The sequence below is a fragment of the Sturnus vulgaris genome, chromosome Z (assembly GCF_052056855.1).
Source record: "Sturnus vulgaris isolate bStuVul1 chromosome Z, bStuVul1.hap1, whole genome shotgun sequence".
NCBI classification, from domain to species: Eukaryota; Metazoa; Chordata; class Aves; order Passeriformes; family Sturnidae; genus Sturnus; species Sturnus vulgaris.
Window position 1 is genome coordinate 59,124,412 of NC_142283.1, and position 19,722 is coordinate 59,144,133.

Here is a 19,722-nt window from a genome sequence, read left to right on the forward strand (position 1 = left end):
TTTGCTTCAGCTAAGGAGGGGAGTCCTTTCAAGAGCAACCAAAACTGAACTCCTGATTGCTTGGTAGTGCGTGTGGCTATGAACGTTCTAGAATCAGAGAGGTTAGAAAAGTCCTCAAAGGTGGTCAAGTCCATCTGCCCCCCAAAATGAAACCAAGCTATGTTGCTGGGTGCCGGAAAGGACTATAACGCGCAGCTTTTTATCCCCGCCAGCATAATGGGACAAGGCCAGTCGTTTAGAGCCAATTCATTGAGCCCAACAGAGCCTCCCTTTCCACTCCCAGCCGAGATTCTGAGGAATCAAGGGATGAAACCCCAGCAATGTTACTCCGTTGGCAGTCGTGGGGACACACCTTTGGAAGTCCCGCCAGCTGAGCAAGGGGCTGGGCCTGCGGGAGGACGCGCGTGCCCAGGTTCTTCTGTCGCGGCAAATGCTGCGTTTGCCACACCAAAGAAACGTAACGAGCATGGCTTGAGCGATTTCATACCGACAAAAAGACAAAATGGAACAAACTTTGGTTTAATGATAAAGACAGCTTTTGTCTTAAGAAAGTCACAATGACAAAAGATGGAGCGTAGCGAACAGCACCAAACCTCTTACATTTACTGATGAATCTAATACTACTAATAAACTTTTACTAATACCTATGAATCTCAGCTCATAAATTGAGAAATGCCTGTCTAGGAAACTGAACAGAAGAATAAACAACCCTAAAATCTTAAGAAACAATCTTATTCCTATCTAGTCCTCTTGACGGCTAACTCTTGCTAGCCCTGGACAGCTGCAGGGCTAATTTGGTCTTTTCTTCTTAGCGACAGGCTCTGCTTCCTTCCGTGGCCGATGTCTTCTCCTGTGCGCGTTCCTTTCCTTCACGGTTGCAAACACCCTGGGAAGACAGGAAACAAACCGTTCATTGCCAATTCAATACGTACCATTAAACCAAGCTCCCAGATTTCCGTTTCTCTCTGAGCTTCTGTCTTTTCAGGCTGTGACTCCTTTGTAAATGGAGCAGCACCAGGAATCTTTCTTGTTCTGCTTCCTTCAAATTTCTTCCTCGTTTTGCTTCATCCTGTTTCTAATTCCAACAGCACCACCAAAGCCAGCTTTGGTGTGCCTATTCCTGCTTGTGTGACCTGGGACTTGCTGAGGCGCAGCAAGGCTTCAGTCTGAATGCTGGGCTTTAACTAAGCTGTTTGGCTTTCAAGTGGGTTGCAACGTGGACCACGGCTGCAAGGGGCCATCCTCCAAGTGCCCTTGGCTTGCCCTGGGGTGCCTTTGGCAAAGGTCAGCCTGTTTTAGTCCAAGGGCCCAGGCTTTGAGCAGAAAGAGGAAGAAGTTCCGCACCGTTGGCACTGCCCGCACGGAAAGGGGCCTCCCGCCGAACGGGGCCGCTGGGGCGATTGGCAGCAGGGACACTCCGCGTTGCGGGCTTTCTTGCGGCTTCTCTTGCCTGCCTCCCCATTCTCCTTTCTGGGAGGTCTTTTGCTCCTCTTTGCTTGGCCCACAGTCTGGAAATCAAAGAATCCTAATCAATTTTTCCTTCCTCTCACAAAGCTGGAGATCAGAGCGTCCAGCGCAAAAATCTCTCGGCCTAAGCAAGTTCCTTCAAACCCTAAAGAGCTGAGAAAATGCCTGGATTTCAGCGGTGGGCTGCGGCGGGGCGCCAACACAGCACCTTGGAGGAAAAAACACCTCCTTTCTACTGGCCAAAGGGTTGCGTAAACATGTGGGTATCTGTAGCTCTACATTTCTTTTTATACCTCTCTGCCTCACTTCTATCCCTATTTTTCCTCCACCCATGACTAGGGAACGGGTTTTAAGTTCAGTCCGATTAGTGAGGACACATGGTTACGCGGTTTGTGCGACCCAAAATGATCTCTCTCTCTCTCTCTCTCTGTCTCTTTGTCTCTCTGTCTCTCTGTCTCTGTGAGTCAAATTCCGGTTGGCTGGTAAGGAAAGTTTTGGCGGGGCCACAGCACTGGCAGGTCCTTTTTGGGGAGTAGGCTTTCTGGGGATGCTACAAAAGATCCCTGAAAATCTGCAGCACTTCCGTGAACGCAGCCAGGATTAGTGATGTGAGTGGGCAATGGGGAATTAAGGATCTGATTGGAATCAGTGAGGGTGCCAGCCCTGGAGAAACCAGTTTAGAGAGAGTCCAAGCCCATTTTGGTGGCGGTGCTGCTTTGTTGGGTCCAAGTTATGCTCCAGAATTCCCTATTTCAGAGCAGCAGCAGCATGAAGCTTTGGGCAGCATCTGCTGTGCCTTTCCCAGCGCAAGGGACGATGTGATCCTGGCAGAGCGGCGTCTCGCATGGCTCGCTGGCAGGTTTTGTCCCCTTCTCCCAGTTTCTGGACCCTCCCGGCAGCTGTTGATTTTCTTCCCACTCACCTGAGCGAGAGCGTTGGCAAGTTTATGTTCTTTTTTGCAGGAGTAGTAGTACTCCACACACTGTGCCACGGTCTTACTCTGAATCTGTAGGCAAGAGAAAAAGAAGGAATCTGAAATGGCCATCCTGTAGGGTGCGTTGGAGAAAAAGTGAGGCATATATGGGGTAAAGTAGGAAGTGAAATCATAGAGTCAATTGAGCAGGGTGTAAAACGAAAGAAATGGGGAGTAAAAGAGGCATTATGCCACGCAGAAAGCGGTGTATTGTGCCACGTAATGCGTAAGACGTGGAATGCCCAGCTCAACAACAAATCCATCTAGCAGAGCTTTTCTTTCCCCCGTTCCCTCCAGTTATCCCAGCACAACGTGCTGAGGAAGCAGCAGCACACGCGTGAGACAAATGCGGCAGAATAAAGCTTGGTCTTCCAAAAGAGCTCGGAGAAAAGGGCTGGAGAGGCAGAAGGGCTGCCTTCACACAGGCCTTTCACCCGCAGGAGACGGATGTCCCGTTTCTTGATTCTTTTCATACTTTTGGTATTTGGGAAGAGAGAGACTGAATTCCAGTAGGCGGTACCAGAAATAATGCACATTTTCTTCTGATGATCTGCCAGGGTAGAGCATGTCCTATGGCTTTACCTGCTTCTGGATGAGATGAAAATCCTTGCCATAGGTGTGAAAAGCCTTTTGGAAGGACTCCTCCTCCTCAGGTGTCCATCTATCAGAGCCTGGCAAGAAAAAGCAGCGGGTAAACGGATCCCTCTAGACATTGAAGTGGATCCCACTGGCAGCCAAAACGAAGTCGGCGCCATCCATCATTCACGTGCGTACACGTCTGCTCCCTCAGAAAGTAATGAAGACAAAGCAGGGAAATTCCCCGGGGAAAAAAGGGCGGAAAACAAGGAAAGCTGAAGGGCTAGATGCTGCTGCTGCTGCTGCTGCTTTCCCCACCCCCCGAGAAGAGGAGACCTTGTAGTGGTGTTCCTTGTTTCAGCGTAAACGCTTGACATGGCAATTAAGGCGAGGGACGGCAGCGTGTGTCAGTGTAGGAAGAAGCTCTGTTTTGGTTACCTGCGTAATGGTAATCGGCCAGGGGATGGCCTTGAGGCGTCGGAGGCCCCCCTGAGAGCAACATCTCCAGAGCCTCCTGCAAGATCAAAGGGCAAAAGGCTTTAGGTGCCCCACCACAAGAAAAGGAGCCACAAAACATAAATGCCGCCTTTCAGCCGCTTTGCCTCTTCAGGGATTCAGTCCACTGGATGGCATATGGGTCAAACATTGAGACTTGCTGCCAATCCCTCGCTTTCTCTGCGCAACCCTTGGATGGCGCTCCCCAAGAGTGGCGTGTGGCTCACTGGCTCAATGCTTTTGCTCCTCCTGCAGCCAGAATTGCCTCAGCTTGCTGAGGCTTCTGGGAATTCCCGCTCCGTCCAGCCCAAAAGGTCTTAGAGAACACAGATCTCCAGGAGATTTGCAAGGCAGCAGGCTGCGGGAGCCTCTGCCGGTGCCTCCAAGAGAGTCATTGTCCCTGCTCGAGCCCTGTTTGTGCTCAGTCCTGACACAGGTGGAGGAGGCACAGCAGGCAGCAAGAGGTGCGCTGCGTGCTAACTGCCTTCCTCAAAGAGCAGCCAGGAAAGGCTGTCCCAGTGGCCAGGCCTTCTTAATTTTTTCATTCCCTGTCCACTCCTGTCTGCGCCCAAACAGCCGCTTCTTACCGGAACGCTGCCGCGTGCCTGGTGCAGGCAGTGCAGAGCGAGCTCCAGGTTAGCCGCTGCCCTGGGAAAGCCACGGGAGCTGGCCATGTCCAGCAGCTCTCTTACTGCAAGCACAACAAAAAGGCACCGTCAGTCAGGCTTGAGCCAAGAAGGGGGAAAGCTTGCGATACAAGGCAGAAGGAAAGCACAGGAGCTAAAGACAGCAGGTTGGAGAGCATGAAAAGGATCGCAAAGAAAGGGGCAGCTGAACCAAGGGCCCACGTAGTGCAGGCTCTCCCTTCAAAGCAGCTTTGGTAATAGGAGGCGGGGGCCAATCTCCCTTCTTCCGGCATCAAATGCCCCTGACCAAGTTGGAGAGCGGGAAAGTTGCTCTTTTTTCCTGCTCTGCTGCACGGACAAAGCAGTCTCCTTGCCTCTAACACGCTCCCGCGGGAAGACGGGAGAGACAAGGAGAGAAGCAGAGCATGCAAAAAGCTGCCTTTTTCCCAAAGAAGGAGCGTTCTACAGGCCCCAGCATCTGAGGGGTGGAAGAAAAAGCTTGACAGCTACCTGGGTCAGGTTTGTCCATGTCAGAGTCATCTTCCTCCCATGGCTTCCAGACCAGGCATGCGGGCTCTTCATCGTCACTTGGCGGTCTGCTCTGCAGCTCGGGGAGCTCAGCCTGAAAGTCGCTGCCGACGTTGATGTGTCTAAAAGAAAGAAGGAAGTGCAGGTAAGAAAGGCAAGCGCTCAAGAGACACGTCCCGTGGAGCCACGGGCTTGAAGCAATCCCACCCTGACTCTGAAAGAGCAGTTCTGCTCCTGGCCATTCCTCAAGTTTGCCATCCTTTAATCCCTATGCCAAAACTCACGGCTGAACGTGGACTCTCGCTTTCCTTTTCATTGTTCCTCTTCTTTCCGCCTGGAAGAGATCAAAAGAACGCTCCAGATCAACATCATTCTGCCGACATGCGTGGGTAGCCTTCCTTCTCATCCTCATCACTGCAAACCACAAACTCCCCAGTCCCAGCTCCCCGCAGTTTGGTGAAATTGCTGGGTTTTTCACTTGGAGCTTCCGAGGCAGGATCCCCCAGCAGGCTGCAGAGTCGTCAGGAGGGGAAGCAGGAGGGCATGCGCTGCTTGCTCCCTTCAGGCTTGGGGGCCGGTGAGAAGACCCAAAGGCAAGGCATGGAACTTGTGCCAGGGGAGGCTTTAGGTTGGATAGGAGGAAAAGGTTCTGCACGCAGAGGGTGGCTGGGCACTGGAACGGGCTCCCCAGGGAAGGGGTGACAGCACCAAGCCTGCCGGGGCTCAAGAATTCTTTGGCCATTGCTCTTGGGCACAGGGTGTGGTTCTTGAGGCTGTCACGTGCAGGCCCAGGAGCCGGACAGGCTGCCTCTGACTGTGAGGCAGAACCAGCCCTACAGGCATTGAGAACCATTGACAAATACATACCGGTGCCTCTCTAGAAAAGAGATCCAATGCAGGGTGGCAAGGGAAATATCTCTACAGATGTTAAACCGGAAGGTATCTGTACGCGATGAAAGTGGGTAAGCATGTAAGAATGGCTGAAAGCAGACTGCTTTTGTAGGTGAAAGCCAGTGTTGGAGGCCAACTGCTTCCATGCCCTGAGCAAGAGGGATCACAGAGCGGAAGTCCCATCTTTGTGGTTTTGAAAGCTTTGGAGGAGGTGTGAGCAGAGCCGGGGCCCAACAGGATTTGTTGACACTGAAGCCCTGAACTCCTCAGTAATGACCAGATTGTTTTGGGGTCAGCACAGCGTAGTTTCAGGACTTCAGTGGGTACCAAGAACTTTTAATCGGGTCATGGGTGGACGAGAATCTGAAAGTGCCCCGCGACAGCTCTCTGCGTCGTCTAGGGAAAGGTCTGCATTTCAACTGGAGGCATCATTATTCCTAGAGAAGTTGGAGCCCGCTTTCACGTGTACGCTGCTCAGGGGAGAGTGACCACAGACCATGTCTGTCATGGCTGGTGAGACAGCCAGCTGGAGCCTCTTGCCTTTCTGTTAGTGCTTGGAAGGCAAACGGGGATTTCCTTACCTTTGACGGTCCCACAGTGCTGCGGGGGTGCCTGGCGGCTGACGAGGAGATGAGGATGTGGACCCAGAGGCCAGAGGCGTCCGGCCAGGGCCAGCCCAGGAGCAGATCCTGCAGCTGCTGCTCCACCGCTGGTCCACCAGTGTTCCACCAACGGCCGCAGGAGCAGGAGACAACGACAGTTGCTAGGGGCACAGCCCAACATTCCATGCAGAACCCCGGGGCACCCAGGGGGTGCAAACAGGGATGGGCCACCTTTGCCTCTTTCACTGCTTCTGGCGCAAGTTTGCTCTCAGGGCCTTGCCACTGGGGCATTTCTCGTCAGTCCTCTGGACGGGGCAGAGCAGGGCAGGGACAACTCTGGCTCTTCTTCTCTGTGCTTCTCTGTAAGGTGCCTGCAGCTGGACGTGCGCAGGAGCCCGGCTCTGTCAAAGGACCCAGACCGCATTGCCTGCCTTCTGGAGAACCAGAAGGACTCGCGCTGCTGGCTCTCCTCGGGCTCTGAGAGGAGCAAGAGATTGCAAGTCGTTCCGTGGAGAACCAACTCCAAGGCTTTGTCTCAAAGTGGAGGCATCCATCCCGCCCCTTTCTAAATTGTCTGGTGCCTAATAATATCGCTTGGTGTTTTCCCTCCTTCGGGGTTCTGAGCTGGTCTCTCAGCTCAAGAGTCTTTCCTTGAAACTTGCAGAAACGGGGTGTATTCCAGGGGAATTGGTGGGGACAGCCCACCAGCAATTCCTTAGCAAGCACTTAATGCAGAATTCGTATGTCTTTCTTGCAGCTGCCTTGAAGGAGCGAGGTGTTTGTCTCCAAAGCCTGTGGGATTCCTCTAGGAGACTCACAGTAACGGAATTCCTTTTTCACACCGGTGGCCTTCACATTTCTTTTCATACTTAGGTCCCAGCTATGGCAAAAGCCAACGGGCTTTCCTGCTTTCCTGCCTAATGTTAAGCAAAAGCAAATCTTGCTTCCTTCCCAGCCTGCTTGTTCCACGCACACACCAGTAAGGTGTGGTGACAATGTTTTTAGAAATCACATGTTGTAAATCTAATACTTCTTGGGATATCTTTTGTCACATTTGACTCGTAGAAAATCAATTGCTTTATAAATAACATCCTTTAATCCCAGTCCTTTGCACTGAGGTCCAGAAAGGGAGAAGTATCTTCAAAGGATTCAGTGTCTGTGTTTTTTTTCATGCTCTTCTAGATAATGAAACTTAGGCCTGAAATTCTGATATTTTCTGCCTGATAGTAAAGTTGGCGAATATATTTTCCTTTAAACAAACCAGAGTAGTATAAAGAGAAATAAACCAAATCTCCTGTCTTGCCGTGTGTAAACATTATTTTATTCCCCCTTTCTTTAAGATGTTACCCCAGAAATGCTCCTATCTTTGTTGATGGATTGGCTTTCACCAGCAGTGGGTTCATCTCAAAGTCTTCTGGCACTGGCTGCATCAAACCTGGGGAAGCTTCTGGCAGCTTCCCACTGAAGCCATCCTTGTCGTTCTCTACATGAAGTGCAGCCAGAGGATCCTTAGTTCTTTTCTTTGCCTGGGGGAAGCCATGAGCTTTGTTCCTGAGTGCAAGAGCCACCACAGAAAACTGTGCTTTTTTTGTTGGAACATTCTTAAAGAATAAAAATTCTATATTTTGACATTGTCCTGTAATTTTACTCAGCTAAATTTATGAGTAAAATCAAACTATTTTCCTTAGTGTTGTAGCTGTTTTGCACTTTCCATGTCTCTCTTTCTTATATAATTTATGAGTTGCATATTGTTGTTATTATTCCAATAAATAATTGTAAGTTACGTATTCTGTTATTTCAAGTCATTACTGATATGAAGCCTGGCACCCTCGCCAAGCCCATTAGTGCAGTATTTACAATCATGTAGTTGTGTTATTAAAGTATAATTTGGGGCATCTGGGTATAATTTGAGGGGTTTAATGGAGTCATAAAATTAAACTGTGGGGTAAGTAATACTTGCAGACTGCTGATATATTAAAATACCTGAGGAACTTAATTGTCACCTACCTTCTTTGCTGGCATTCAAGGGTGCAGCTGACAGCAGCAGGGAGACAGAGATCACCAGGGGAGCCATGGTTCCATCCTCAACAAGAACTCAGGGTTTGCAGGGGTGTTTTTTGCATCCCACTTTCTCCAGTGACACTTCCTGAGTGTTAATGCTTCTTATGTCATGCACCATAACACAGAAAAGGAGACAATGGAGGTCACTGGGCACTTGTCATCTAAGGACTTGAAAGTCCTTTGCAAACAATTCTTAAGTCCTTAGGAATTGCTTCTTTGTTACATAAAATAAAAATGATAATATAAGCAACTACACCAAATTTCTCTGTGTACAGCGTAATTCAGAGGGAGCAGAGCAGGAATCCTTAGTGTTCCAATTCCTTGTCTTTGTTTTTAAAAAATTGAGCTTGCTATTAGCTAGAACTATTTTTCACTCATATTTCACAGCTAAAAGCTAGTAACATAATCCAGAATAACATTATATGGAAGAAAAAGACATGGACATTTGTTATACTTACCACATTTTTAATTAGAAAGCCATTTTGGATGGTTATGTGGGGACACAGAATAAGGTGGAGGGATTTATCTACTGGAAGCAGCAATTAGATTTTCTTATATTTTTATGACTTTACGTTCATCATATAATATGTATAATAAAGTTGGGAAAGATTACAGAATATATGTTCCTTTCAGCAATAAGCAGATGAATTAAAAGACTCTAAGTTACATACAGCATTGTTGTTTAAAATAGTAAAGGATGGAAGATTACTTCAAAAGTGTATAGATAATAGATTTTTTACATTATTACCAAATATTACAAAGAAGGAGGACCTATTTCAATGGTATATTGAATGGCAATTGCTTACTCTTTTGTAAATGTGAAAATATTATTACTAGTGAAAATAACAGGTGAATTCTTCAACTTTAAATGTGTAGTAGGACTTTAGTTCTCTTTTTCTTGAATCTCTGTTAATCCACGGAATCTTGAGTAACTCTATAAAAAAAAATTAAACAATTCCTAAATGTTAATTTGCAAGTTAGTACACAAAATAGAACAACTGAAACAATGCTGTGGTAGAACAAACAAGGACAACACTGCCACAAAATTTCTGAAGGAAACATGTCTTCAGGAATACTGGAGGAATAGAATTTACAGACCTTAATCCTGTATGGTAGGTGGGTCCAAAATATTCCTTCCATTTGCTCACCAATTCTTGCAAGCACAAACAACATCTAGAATTTAAAAGCACAAGTGGCAGTCTATGGCACATTGGGCAATATACAATTAATCAATATAAATACAGTGCATAGAAACGTACACGTGTTTACATACATAAAGAGAAAGACAGGAGAAAGATGTTTTCACTCAGGTTCAAATTAAACATTGCTCAAATCTTAAAACAAGATCACATCTATGGCATACAACCTTGGGAAACATGTTTTTAACAGACATATTTAAAGGTAACAATCTGCAATAGGAGTTTTTAAAAGCAGTCACTTACAAAAAGCTTGTAAAATCAATCAGTCATTAAAAAGCAAACTGATAAACTATTTACTTCATGACATGTCATACAGAAACGTGCAAGCTCAAAGGCATTGGGAATTGTTTTGCTATGTATTATTTCAATGCTATGTTTTAAAAGGCAAAATTCAGAATCTCTAAATTTATGGAGGATGGATTGCAAGTATGAGCTGACAGCAAAAAATCAGAACGAGCTAATGCAGGTCACAACCGTGACATCAAAATTAATCAAGCAGCACAAATTCAGTACTATCTGTTTCATGGAATATTTTGATTTTTATAAAATTCGCCAGTACTGTTGTCCCATATGTCAAAGTGAGAGATTACACAGGCCCCACTTTATATAGGACATATTGGAGAAGGGAGAGTTCATGCAGTGCTGTAAAACTGAAGTGGAAATGAATTTAGCAACAGCATTCTGGGAAGAAATGCACAATGAAAAATGGATTAGTCAAGGAAAGGTCGTTACAGTAAATGAGACTTGAAATGATGAAAGCCTTGCTGAGGGTTTTTAGGTGTTAGGGTGAATAAGAAAGGGGGCACTATAACTGTATTTCTAGCATTTTTACTTCATGTTTCATTGCAAATGCTTGACAGAATCATTATCAAGGTTATCTTTTGGATGGGATATCTAAGTGAAGCTACATTGCTTTTTAGCATTTCCCAGATAGTTACTAAGAGGATGGAGTACTTTTGTCATATTTTTCCCATAAATTTTTATCTGAATTAAATACCAAATATATTATTTTGCTGCCTGCACTTTCTCAGCCTTTCTGTGATGCTTTAATAGATGTCCTTTCACAAAAATAGGAAGAATGTTATTTGGTTGCTAAATATTATTCAAATGTTAAGTGCATCTCACAGCACGGGCATGAAGCAGGAACTATACAGCATCCTAAATCTGTTATTATGAGTATTGCAAATCAAAGAAAAAATGTTTTACAATGAAATTATCCTTTAGAGGAGAGATCTCACAGAACTAGTATTCTTGATTCAAAATTCTGCACTTTGTGTTCTATATCTCTTTTGGGTTCTTTATTTTTTACATTTTCACTGATTTTAAATATGGAATTTTTTTTTGGAGTTATACAGCATGGAAAAAAAAGCTATTTTGAGTTACAGCCATAGCTTGCATCAAAAAATAGCAATTCCTTTGAGTCTAAGAATATACTTCTCTATACCTTTTCTAAGAGATGTTTAACAGGTCGGTACGATGTTTCAAAATGAGTGTCTTTCCACCAATTGGATCATATTGCTTCTGGTGATTTTTTTAAAAATTAAGTTTACAATTATTTTAATAAAAGTGGCATCTCATGTATGAAACCAGACACACCTACCAAAGGCTACCGTAAAAAAACTGGAAAAGTGTTTATGGCTCTCAAGGCAAATGTGTTTTGGGAACAAAAATAATAGTTTATTATACCATTTTTTCCCGGCCACTTATGACTATTTAGACTATGCTGGTACTCTCAAGATATTAAAAATCTAAGACATAATTAATACAATAGTAGATTAAAAAAATCAAACCTTAATTTCTGCTAAAAATTCCATGAGATTTACCAAAGAAAGTTATTTAACAATTTGTAATATCTGGTTAAGAACTGTACTCCAGCACTTTCAGTAGTTTGAAAAGTTTACAGTTATTTCAGGGATCACAAAAGTCTTTAATTTGTAAGTCATTTACTATAAGAGAAATGGAATTTTCTAAGGGGAAAACTTGCTTTACATTGATTCACAGTATTTTAGTAGTACACACATACTTCTTGATGTTTTTTATCCTCTGAGAACACAAGCTGGAACAGAGCACTCTGCATGCACTACAGCTATACCATACAGAAATAATGGTACCTTATTATATTTGAAACAATCTGGCAAGCCGGTTTAACAGATCTATATACTCTATCCATAACTATTTAGCCACATAAATGCTAACAGTATCATGTATCTCATCCTTATGGAAAGATGGAAACAAGAATATATTTGGCAAAACATTCACTTTGTCAGTGGCCAGTCTTTTTCATCATGGACCTGCATGTTTTCTCTCCAACGCTTCAGATCTCTGTTTACTAAAAGGCTGATTTACCATTTACAGCTTCTAGATTGTTCTGAGCTTTGAATTTTCAAGCATGGAGTAGAGCTTGCTGCACATTTGTACTCTGGTATTTCACGGAGAATAGTGATTCCACTTTAGTGTGCTTACCAACAGCAGTTCAGCATTGGTGCCATGACCCTTAATGCCAAGCACATATGTGAAGTTCTAGATTTCTTTACCTATTCACTTCAGATCATATTAAAGTTTATCACCATGTAAAAACATTTTTGGTGTCATTTTAAATTATCTTATAATGGACATAAAAGGCTGCATGGTCAATAAGGGCAATGGGTTGGAATGGAGATTAATGGACATCCTCAGCTAATTCTGCAATTTAATGTAAACAGCATCTTTCAAAACCAGAGAAAAAACATTTATTTAAATGGGGGACAAAGATGTGACCCTAATAAGAAAATCCTTCCTCATGAATTGCAGTATTTTTTAGCATATAACCTACTGAAGAACTTTAAACTTTTGAGCTAATAATGCAGTTTTGCTTTGCTTCCATGCAATGCTTCAGAGAGACAGGCTTTTTTCAATGGCAGAAAAGATATGGAGAGTTTTTCCCCACTTCTGGTATGCTTCTAGTGATGCTTGTATCAACCATTGAACAACCTAACTTTTGGTAACTTAACATTTTAAAGATTTTGATTAGAGCACTGTTGTAAACAACAGATCAGGGTCACAATGAAACAACTAATCTGGTTCCTGTTTCTGTTTCTTTCCAGCAACCAAATTTAGTGATGTCCTTTGCTGTCTCCCATGCCCATTCTTTAAGACAAATCTGTTCTAATAAAGAATCAGTACAAAATTGAATCAATGTTGAAATCCTTTCCTCTAGAGAGCTGTGATGCTTTAAAGAAACAATACTTTCTGTCTTGAAAGTGTGCACTGAGCTACTGTTACTGAAAGGAAGAACAATTACTGCATTTTTAACATTAAAGAGAATCCCTTTCTAACTGACTTTAAATCTGAGCAGGCACAAGTTTAGCAAACAATTTCTGTTTTTTCTTCTTCTTCAGAGACAGCCTAATCTGCATGCCGAAATCTGTTATTTTTCATACCCATAATTTGGCCCTTCTGAAAAGTAGCCTCTGAAATTAATGACTGGTTAGGTTTTTTTAGTTCTACCACAATGCTTCTGTTATGTACGTCAGATAGAAAATTCAGAGGAACAAGTTATTTATTTTTAAAAAGCAAGTTTTTTTATATAAGCCCTTGTGCAATAAATTTCTCCCATTTCAAACTATGCTTGAAGAGCTATCAGAAACTTCCAAAGCTATTTTCTGTGTCCATTCCCACTTGCTCAGTGCCTGTACACCTTTAGAGTATGTAAAGATACAATTGATTTTTCAAAAGTCAACTGTTAAATGAATGTGTGTCAGGGGTTGGATGCTGGCCAAACACCAGTGACCCCACAAAAACCATTCAGTCATTTTCCTCTGCTATAATTAGGCAGAAGAGGGGGAAGAAAACACTTCAATGGGATTCATGCGTTGAGATACAGATCGGGAAGAAACACTTTTAGGGCAAAAAAGGTTCAAACCCCAAAAGGTATAAAGAAAAATTTATTAACAGAATTAAAAGAAGCCAATGAGAACTAAAATAAACCTTTAGAACACCTTCTACTCCCCAGCCCTTCTTTCTTTGCCATCAATAGCGCAAGGAGACAAAACACAGGATTTTTAATCAGTTTGTTACTTCTAAAGATCTTTCTTCAGTTCCCCTAGGGAGTATCCTTTGTGATGCCATGGCATCTTTCCCATGGGAGACAGTTCTCTGTGAACTTTTCCAACACGGTTCCAATTTTCGTGAGTAGCAGTCCGGCCCAAAAACCGGCTGAAATGTGAATCTCTCCCACGGGCAAAAACAGTCTTTCCACAAGTGCTTTTTTTTTTGGTGGGTCATTTAATTAATGGGGTTTTATTTTTAAGGATGAGCTGTCCTAGTATAAAAGCAAGGGGTTTTTTTTCTATCTCTGGAGGCAAGAGTTCTCTTTCTGTTCAAGCTTTTTACCAGATCACAGCTTCTCAGCATCCACATGCTCCAGTGTGAGCACCTTTTCTGCATGGGAATAAAGTTTGAGCAAAGAAAAACAAGAAAAATACTGTATGCTGTTAAAAAATAGTTCTACCCAAACTGGGATATCTGGTTACCTAACTTTTGGTTTACTGTCAGCTCTGCTCCTTCCACTCACTGTAATTTCTGGAAATCACTTATTTCACTGAACCAAAATCTGCCTAATTTTCATTCAACACTTTATCTTTCCTATTTTATGTTTAAATTGTTTATTTGTGTATCAGCTTCACTTCATGTCTGCTATTACAGCCTTCCGAATAACTACACGACACTTTATATTTCCAGCACTATGATAATCTGCAAGATGAATTTCACCACAAGATCCTTAGATTTAATTATTTTATTTTTTAATACGCATGACTTAGCTTCAAACTATGTGTGACTGTCTTAAATTTCCCTTTTTGTCTAGAGGTGTTGTGGAATGCATGCAGTTGTGCACTGTCATATTGCCTTGGAATACAGGTCTGAGTCGGTTCCATCATGAGGGCATTTTTCCAACATTGCTGCTCAATTAGCAAGAGCTATTAATGGAGGTTTCTGGATGGTGAGAAACCTGATAATCTACTGCTTTGGAACCATTCAATTGTTCATCATCTTTCCCCCTGGGTCTCCTTGTAGACTGCACTCATTGGAAGAGCTGGCCTTCTATGTATCATACCAGAGTTCTCCTATATTACAGGCCAGAAAGAAACCTATCCTTAAATCACTGCCTACAGCCAGGAAGGACACCATTCAGCACCACAAACGCAATATGCTACTTTTGCTTTTGATGGGGTAGTGACTGCAGCAGCACAGGCATGGATTCCTCCCTGATGACAGCTGTATGTGTCCTGACACAGCTGTATTGAGACTCTCTGTGCCAGGCGTGAGACTTTTTGTCCACTAATGGTCACATTCAGGGAGAACAGGCACCTGTAAAGATGGAATGACACCAGGCTACCTCAAGCCAAAAATTTGCAATTGTTGTGCTTTGAGTGAGGAAACTACTTGCGCAACAGAATCAGGAGAATCCAATTGTGAAGAATGCACTCTGAGTTATTTTATGCAAAATCTGTTATTTTTTACAAAACTGTATACTGTTGAATTGATACCAAAATACCTTTTGTTTTTCATCCTTTATCCTTTTTTTATTTATTCTGAATTCCTGACATTTGAAGACTACAGTTTTTAATTATTTTTCAGACCCCAGAATTGCAATTCAATTGCTTTCTAACTGGTGTTTAATAACTTAATTATTACAACTTACTGATCACTCAGTGAAGAAAATACAAGTGATTAAAAAGCAATGCAAAAACATAAAATAACCAAATAGCACACAACTATTTATGTTCAACTAGAAAAGTGCAGTTTTAAAATGGAAAGGATGAGGGACACACTGAAAAGTTATGTGCCAGGATCATTTGGCTGGAAGGGATCATAGTGCAAGTTATGCCACTGTCTAGGCAATTCCCACTGATGACTACCTGTGAACTTCTTATTGAGGGGTGCAGATATGAGGAGAGGCTGGGGAGGTATAAGAAAATGGGTACAGAAGACAAACATCTGCAGTATAATATAGAAAGAGAAAATACAGTGGTAGGAGAGACTGAGATCTCACTGGCTGAAATACTTCTTTTATCACTTTCCTTATCTTCTGCTTTTCCTCCCACTCTCAAGTTGGTAAAGGGAGCATATGCAAGCAGGACTGCCAGTGCTGCTTGGCTTCACTCCAAAGCTGCTTGGAATGCTCTCCTCACTCCCAAACAGCATGTGTTTGCTTTGTCACATCTTCCCTCATGACTGCAGCTTACTACTCACTGCTCCTACGCCCTGGCTTTTGTGATAGATTCGCCAATCTCATAAAGGTAGCATTTGTGGCAGTGTGGCTGCATCCACACCTGTCATGACTCTTTAGAAAGGAGGGGAAAATTGCTACTGTTCCAGACAAATAAATAGGTCTTCTTCCAGCAGGACTAACTTTTGTTACATGATTACATCCTGTTGCTTTGGCCAGTGCCAGCGATTGCCAGGTTCTTACCTTTATTGTCTGTGGGATGCGAAACAGGCAGACAAGTTCAGCTGGGGGGAAGAATGAAGACACACTGTTAATGACAATTATGATGTGCCTGCACATTCCTAAAATACAGGCAATCCCTGTCATGGGAGAAGGGCTCTACTCCTTACATGAAGACAAGCAATTGGTCCACAGGGAAAAACATATAGGGAAGGATAGTTTGCCAATAATTTACTTTTTCTTCCAGAACAGATGGACTACAATAGAACTAAAGGGAATAAGAAAAGCAGCAGCATATAATAGCTCCACTGAGGACAGCTTTTACTTTTCATGTACCTTTGTTTCAAAAAACATGACATTGAGCAATGTCATTCTAAGTCAGAAAGCCAAGACTTATTGAAACCAAGACTGGCATGAGTTTGTTAATACACAGCATGCCCTTACAGCACCTGGACATCAGTGAAATCAGTTACTTAAAGAGGCAATTATAAGAAGTTAGTTCTCTGCTGTAAACTAAAGGTCAGTTCTAATCCTCCTGAAGGGCATTAGGAACACTGTCTGGATTAATATATTCTTACCTCAGTGTGGGTCTGGGGTGGTATATAGGCCAGCATCAGCCACAGCAAGAGTGGTGTAGAGCACAAGCATGCAGGGCATGAAATCACTTGGCAGTACTAGGCTGGCTTTTGGCAAAATGCAGTATGGCTGTGCAACACTTACCTCTTCCCTTCTGCAAATCAGCTATTGCCCTGGAAATCCTTCTCCTCTCAAAGAGGTGAGCTCTTTACAGAAGAATTCCAAATATCCTGCTACAAGTCTGGAACAAGGGAGAAAATCTAAGTGTAGAGTTTCAGAAAGTAGTCAGGGTTCTCATAAAGAAGGGCAAGGTGTTCACCAGCTTGTGAACATTCACTGTTGTCCTTGCTAGGTGATCCAGGGGCTTGACTTGGTTACACACTGCACCCTGTAAGCTGGTTCTACTCAGAAAAGAGTGCTAGTGTAACTTCTGACAGTAGAACTGGCAGAGCTGCCCTGCTCCCAGAAAAAGATTAATCCTATAATTTCAGAGTATAAAAACAAGATTATATTAGCTGAACATTCTGTATGCTGGAAACAATGACGTTTTGGTTCAGTCATCAGCATAGTGAAACTGAAATTATTATCTTGTGGAATCAGGGCTTCCTCGATTATAAGAACGAGAGGTGAAATGGAAGTCTGCATGTATAGTTCTGCATGCTACTATGATTTCTGACCTTTCTCCTATTTTTTCCACGCATTTTTCTTTTAAATTGATGTAAAAGATTTGGGGAAATAATGCAGCTCATGATCTTCAAGTATTACAGTGAAATGCCTGTTTATCCCACTTCTGTTCCCTTCCCTAAAGTTAAAATCTTTCCAAAATTTTGCAAGTAAATGTCTTTGCTGTAAAGCCTACAAAAATAATCTAGCTATTTCAAATTGTTCTAGGAGCTACTATTTAATAACTCTTCAGTTAAAAGTTTTACCCAACAGACTAGGTGTTTTCTGCCTAAACTTTTGCAAGACTTTACAATTGGTATCTGCATATGATCTAATTTGAAGTTGTGACTTGTACTTATACTACTACAGAGTTCTACTCCTAATTTCTACTATGCAAGTTTCTAGCAGTTGTCCAAGTTTTCCATGCCAGTAATTTTGTCCAGCTTCTGTAGTCTTAGCTATGTGCTCATGTGGCACACAGACATTCATCATCCCCGTTTTCTTTCTAACCATCATGTTTGCATTTGATGCTGGAAAGATTGCTCCACTTTATGAGAGGATACACTCTTTATAATAGTTAAGGTTAAAGAATTAAAGGTCTTTGTTACAGCTCGGTTTTATTATTTGAAGGGCCATGATCTGTAAAACTATGATCTATTTCGTTGGAGAAGACTACTGATCAAGACAAACCACTTGATGGTCTAGTCAGCACTTGAACATTTTAGACTGAAAAAACCTGATAGATTTTCTTGTCAGCTGATCTGAGCACTCCTCACCACCATATGAGTTTGGCATAAACATTGCAAATCCCATAAGTTACAGAAAATTGAGAGAACCAGTATTTGAAAGAATAATGTAAAGTCAGTTCTTTACACAAGACTTTGTAAACACAAATATCTAAGTACAGCACTCACAGAAGCAGTTTGAGCTCCTCTTTCTGAAGACAAAGGTCAATTTAGAGTAACATAGTTTTGTTTGCTTAGAAAGCCTCTGGTTCAGAGTTATTGAAAAGCACTGAATTAAATTAGTTCAAGAAGGCTGGAGAATCTTCAGTCAAGAAACACATTTTTATCTAAAGCAATTCACTCATTCTCTACTAAAAGTTATTTATAAACAACTTACTAGCATTTTATAAATCAGAATGATGGATTTATGAGCTCCTTCTTGTAACAGAATTAGAAACAGTTAACATTTGGACTATCACCATACATTGAGCCATGATATATATAATTATAGGTGAATATTGGAAAAAAACATGATTACATGTGCTGTACCATAACTGAGTTATATGTATGATTGGCACTAATACTGTAACATACTTTTGTTGATTGTGCTACAGCTGCCTTTTAGCTTTTTTAAAAAGTATTTACACTTCATAGCAACCAAGAAGTTGAAAGTATTTTGCTTAGAAGCTATGCTTTTATGATTTGTCCCATTTCCATACCATTTTATGTCTCACAGAACTTCACAAAAACCTCTGCATAAATCAGAGCAGACCTTGAACCAAGTATTGCTTTCTCTACTGATCCATGCAAAATCAATTCTCATGTATATATAGGATTCTTCCTAACCTGTTGACACAACAGCCTGATTGTAATGACTGTCAGCATAAAGACCAGAGTAATGATATGTGTAGAGCTATTAAAAATCACAGACGTGCTAACACTAGTGTGCCTCACAGTCTAGATTACATGGGGAAAAAATATACACATTTGAACAGCAAAAAAGAACAGGATTACTATCATAAAAATTTCATTTTGTCTCAAACCCTCCCTCAAACCTCTTTTTTATTCTTTTGGATTTAAATCAAAGTTCAAATAATTTCCTTAGAAAGCATGTAAAGAAATTCAGGATTTGCTGGTTTTGAAAGTGTTGTGTCAATATAGACTGTTCTGGTAGCACTGGATTTCACGTTTCAACCATGGCTCTGAACTAGTGGTGCTCCTTTGCATTTATTTGCATCTTTTGGACCAAGCTGCTCAAACGGCACTGTCGGTATTTCCGAGGAAGTATTAAAAAAGTCTTTTGAACTGTTGGAAATGCTTGAATACTTCCAAGAGACCTCTTTAATGCTTCCTCGCACGGAAGCGGGATTTTGTGACCGTGCTTCAAAGCCGTCCCTTACCTACCGTTCTCGTAGAACACTTGTACAAGTCACCTGAGCAGCCACACGCTAGATGAACTATTTACTATGCCAAAAGGAGGCGGAAATGAGACCGTAAATTCGTGGTTTACCAAGTAAGGCTTTCTGACTACCTTCGTACGTCCACTTCACTCCCCAAATCAAAGCAGCTGTCCCGACCGGCCCTGAGGAGCGCCGGAGCGGAGGCTCGGGGGGACCACACGGGCTCGGCTGGGGCCGGGACACCCGCGCACACACCGGGCCAGGCCGCCCCGGCCCGGCTACCCCGCCTCCATGCGGGAGCCCCGGGCCGCCTTCCCCCCGGCTTCCAGCCAGCGCTAACTACAGAAGGCGGGGGACACAGCCCCCAGGGCCTCACAAAAACACCTGCGAACACGAGGCCCGCCCCTAACCACAGCCTTCCCAAACAGCAGCTTACGCCGAGCCCCCAGCCGGCCCAGGAGCCGACTCTTTCCGCACACCCCGCCCCGCTTCCCCCACGCCCCACGATCGGCC

The 19,722-nt window shown here is 43.1% G+C and overlaps 1 protein-coding gene across 17 annotated transcripts; it reads right to left on the bottom strand.

Moving 5' to 3' along the window:
* Positions 1–503: 503 nt before the first annotated feature.
* Positions 504–19,691, bottom strand: LOC148219868 (zinc finger protein 541-like). 17 transcript variants are annotated; one of them, XM_088156078.1, is made up of 14 exons: positions 19,646–19,691; positions 16,566–16,662; positions 15,870–15,910; positions 9,318–9,392; positions 8,166–9,153; positions 6,138–7,709; positions 4,950–4,999; positions 4,648–4,787; positions 4,099–4,202; positions 3,455–3,530; positions 3,023–3,111; positions 2,390–2,473; positions 1,345–1,508; positions 504–886 (listed from the first exon to the last, which is right to left on the bottom strand). In XM_088156078.1, exons 6-14 carry the CDS (start codon positions 6,447–6,449, stop codon positions 790–792), a joined length of 1,116 nt encoding a protein of 371 aa, XP_088012204.1. In that variant the 5' UTR covers positions 6,450–7,709; positions 8,166–9,153; positions 9,318–9,392; positions 15,870–15,910; positions 16,566–16,662; positions 19,646–19,691; the 3' UTR covers positions 504–789. The 17 variants fall into 17 exon arrangements, with proteins under 17 accessions (XP_088012204.1, XP_088012202.1, XP_088012203.1 ...); XM_088156076.1 differs by having other exon boundaries at positions 19,341–19,680; XM_088156077.1 differs by having other exon boundaries at positions 19,320–19,680.
* Between the last annotated feature and the right edge of the window lie 31 nt (positions 19,692–19,722).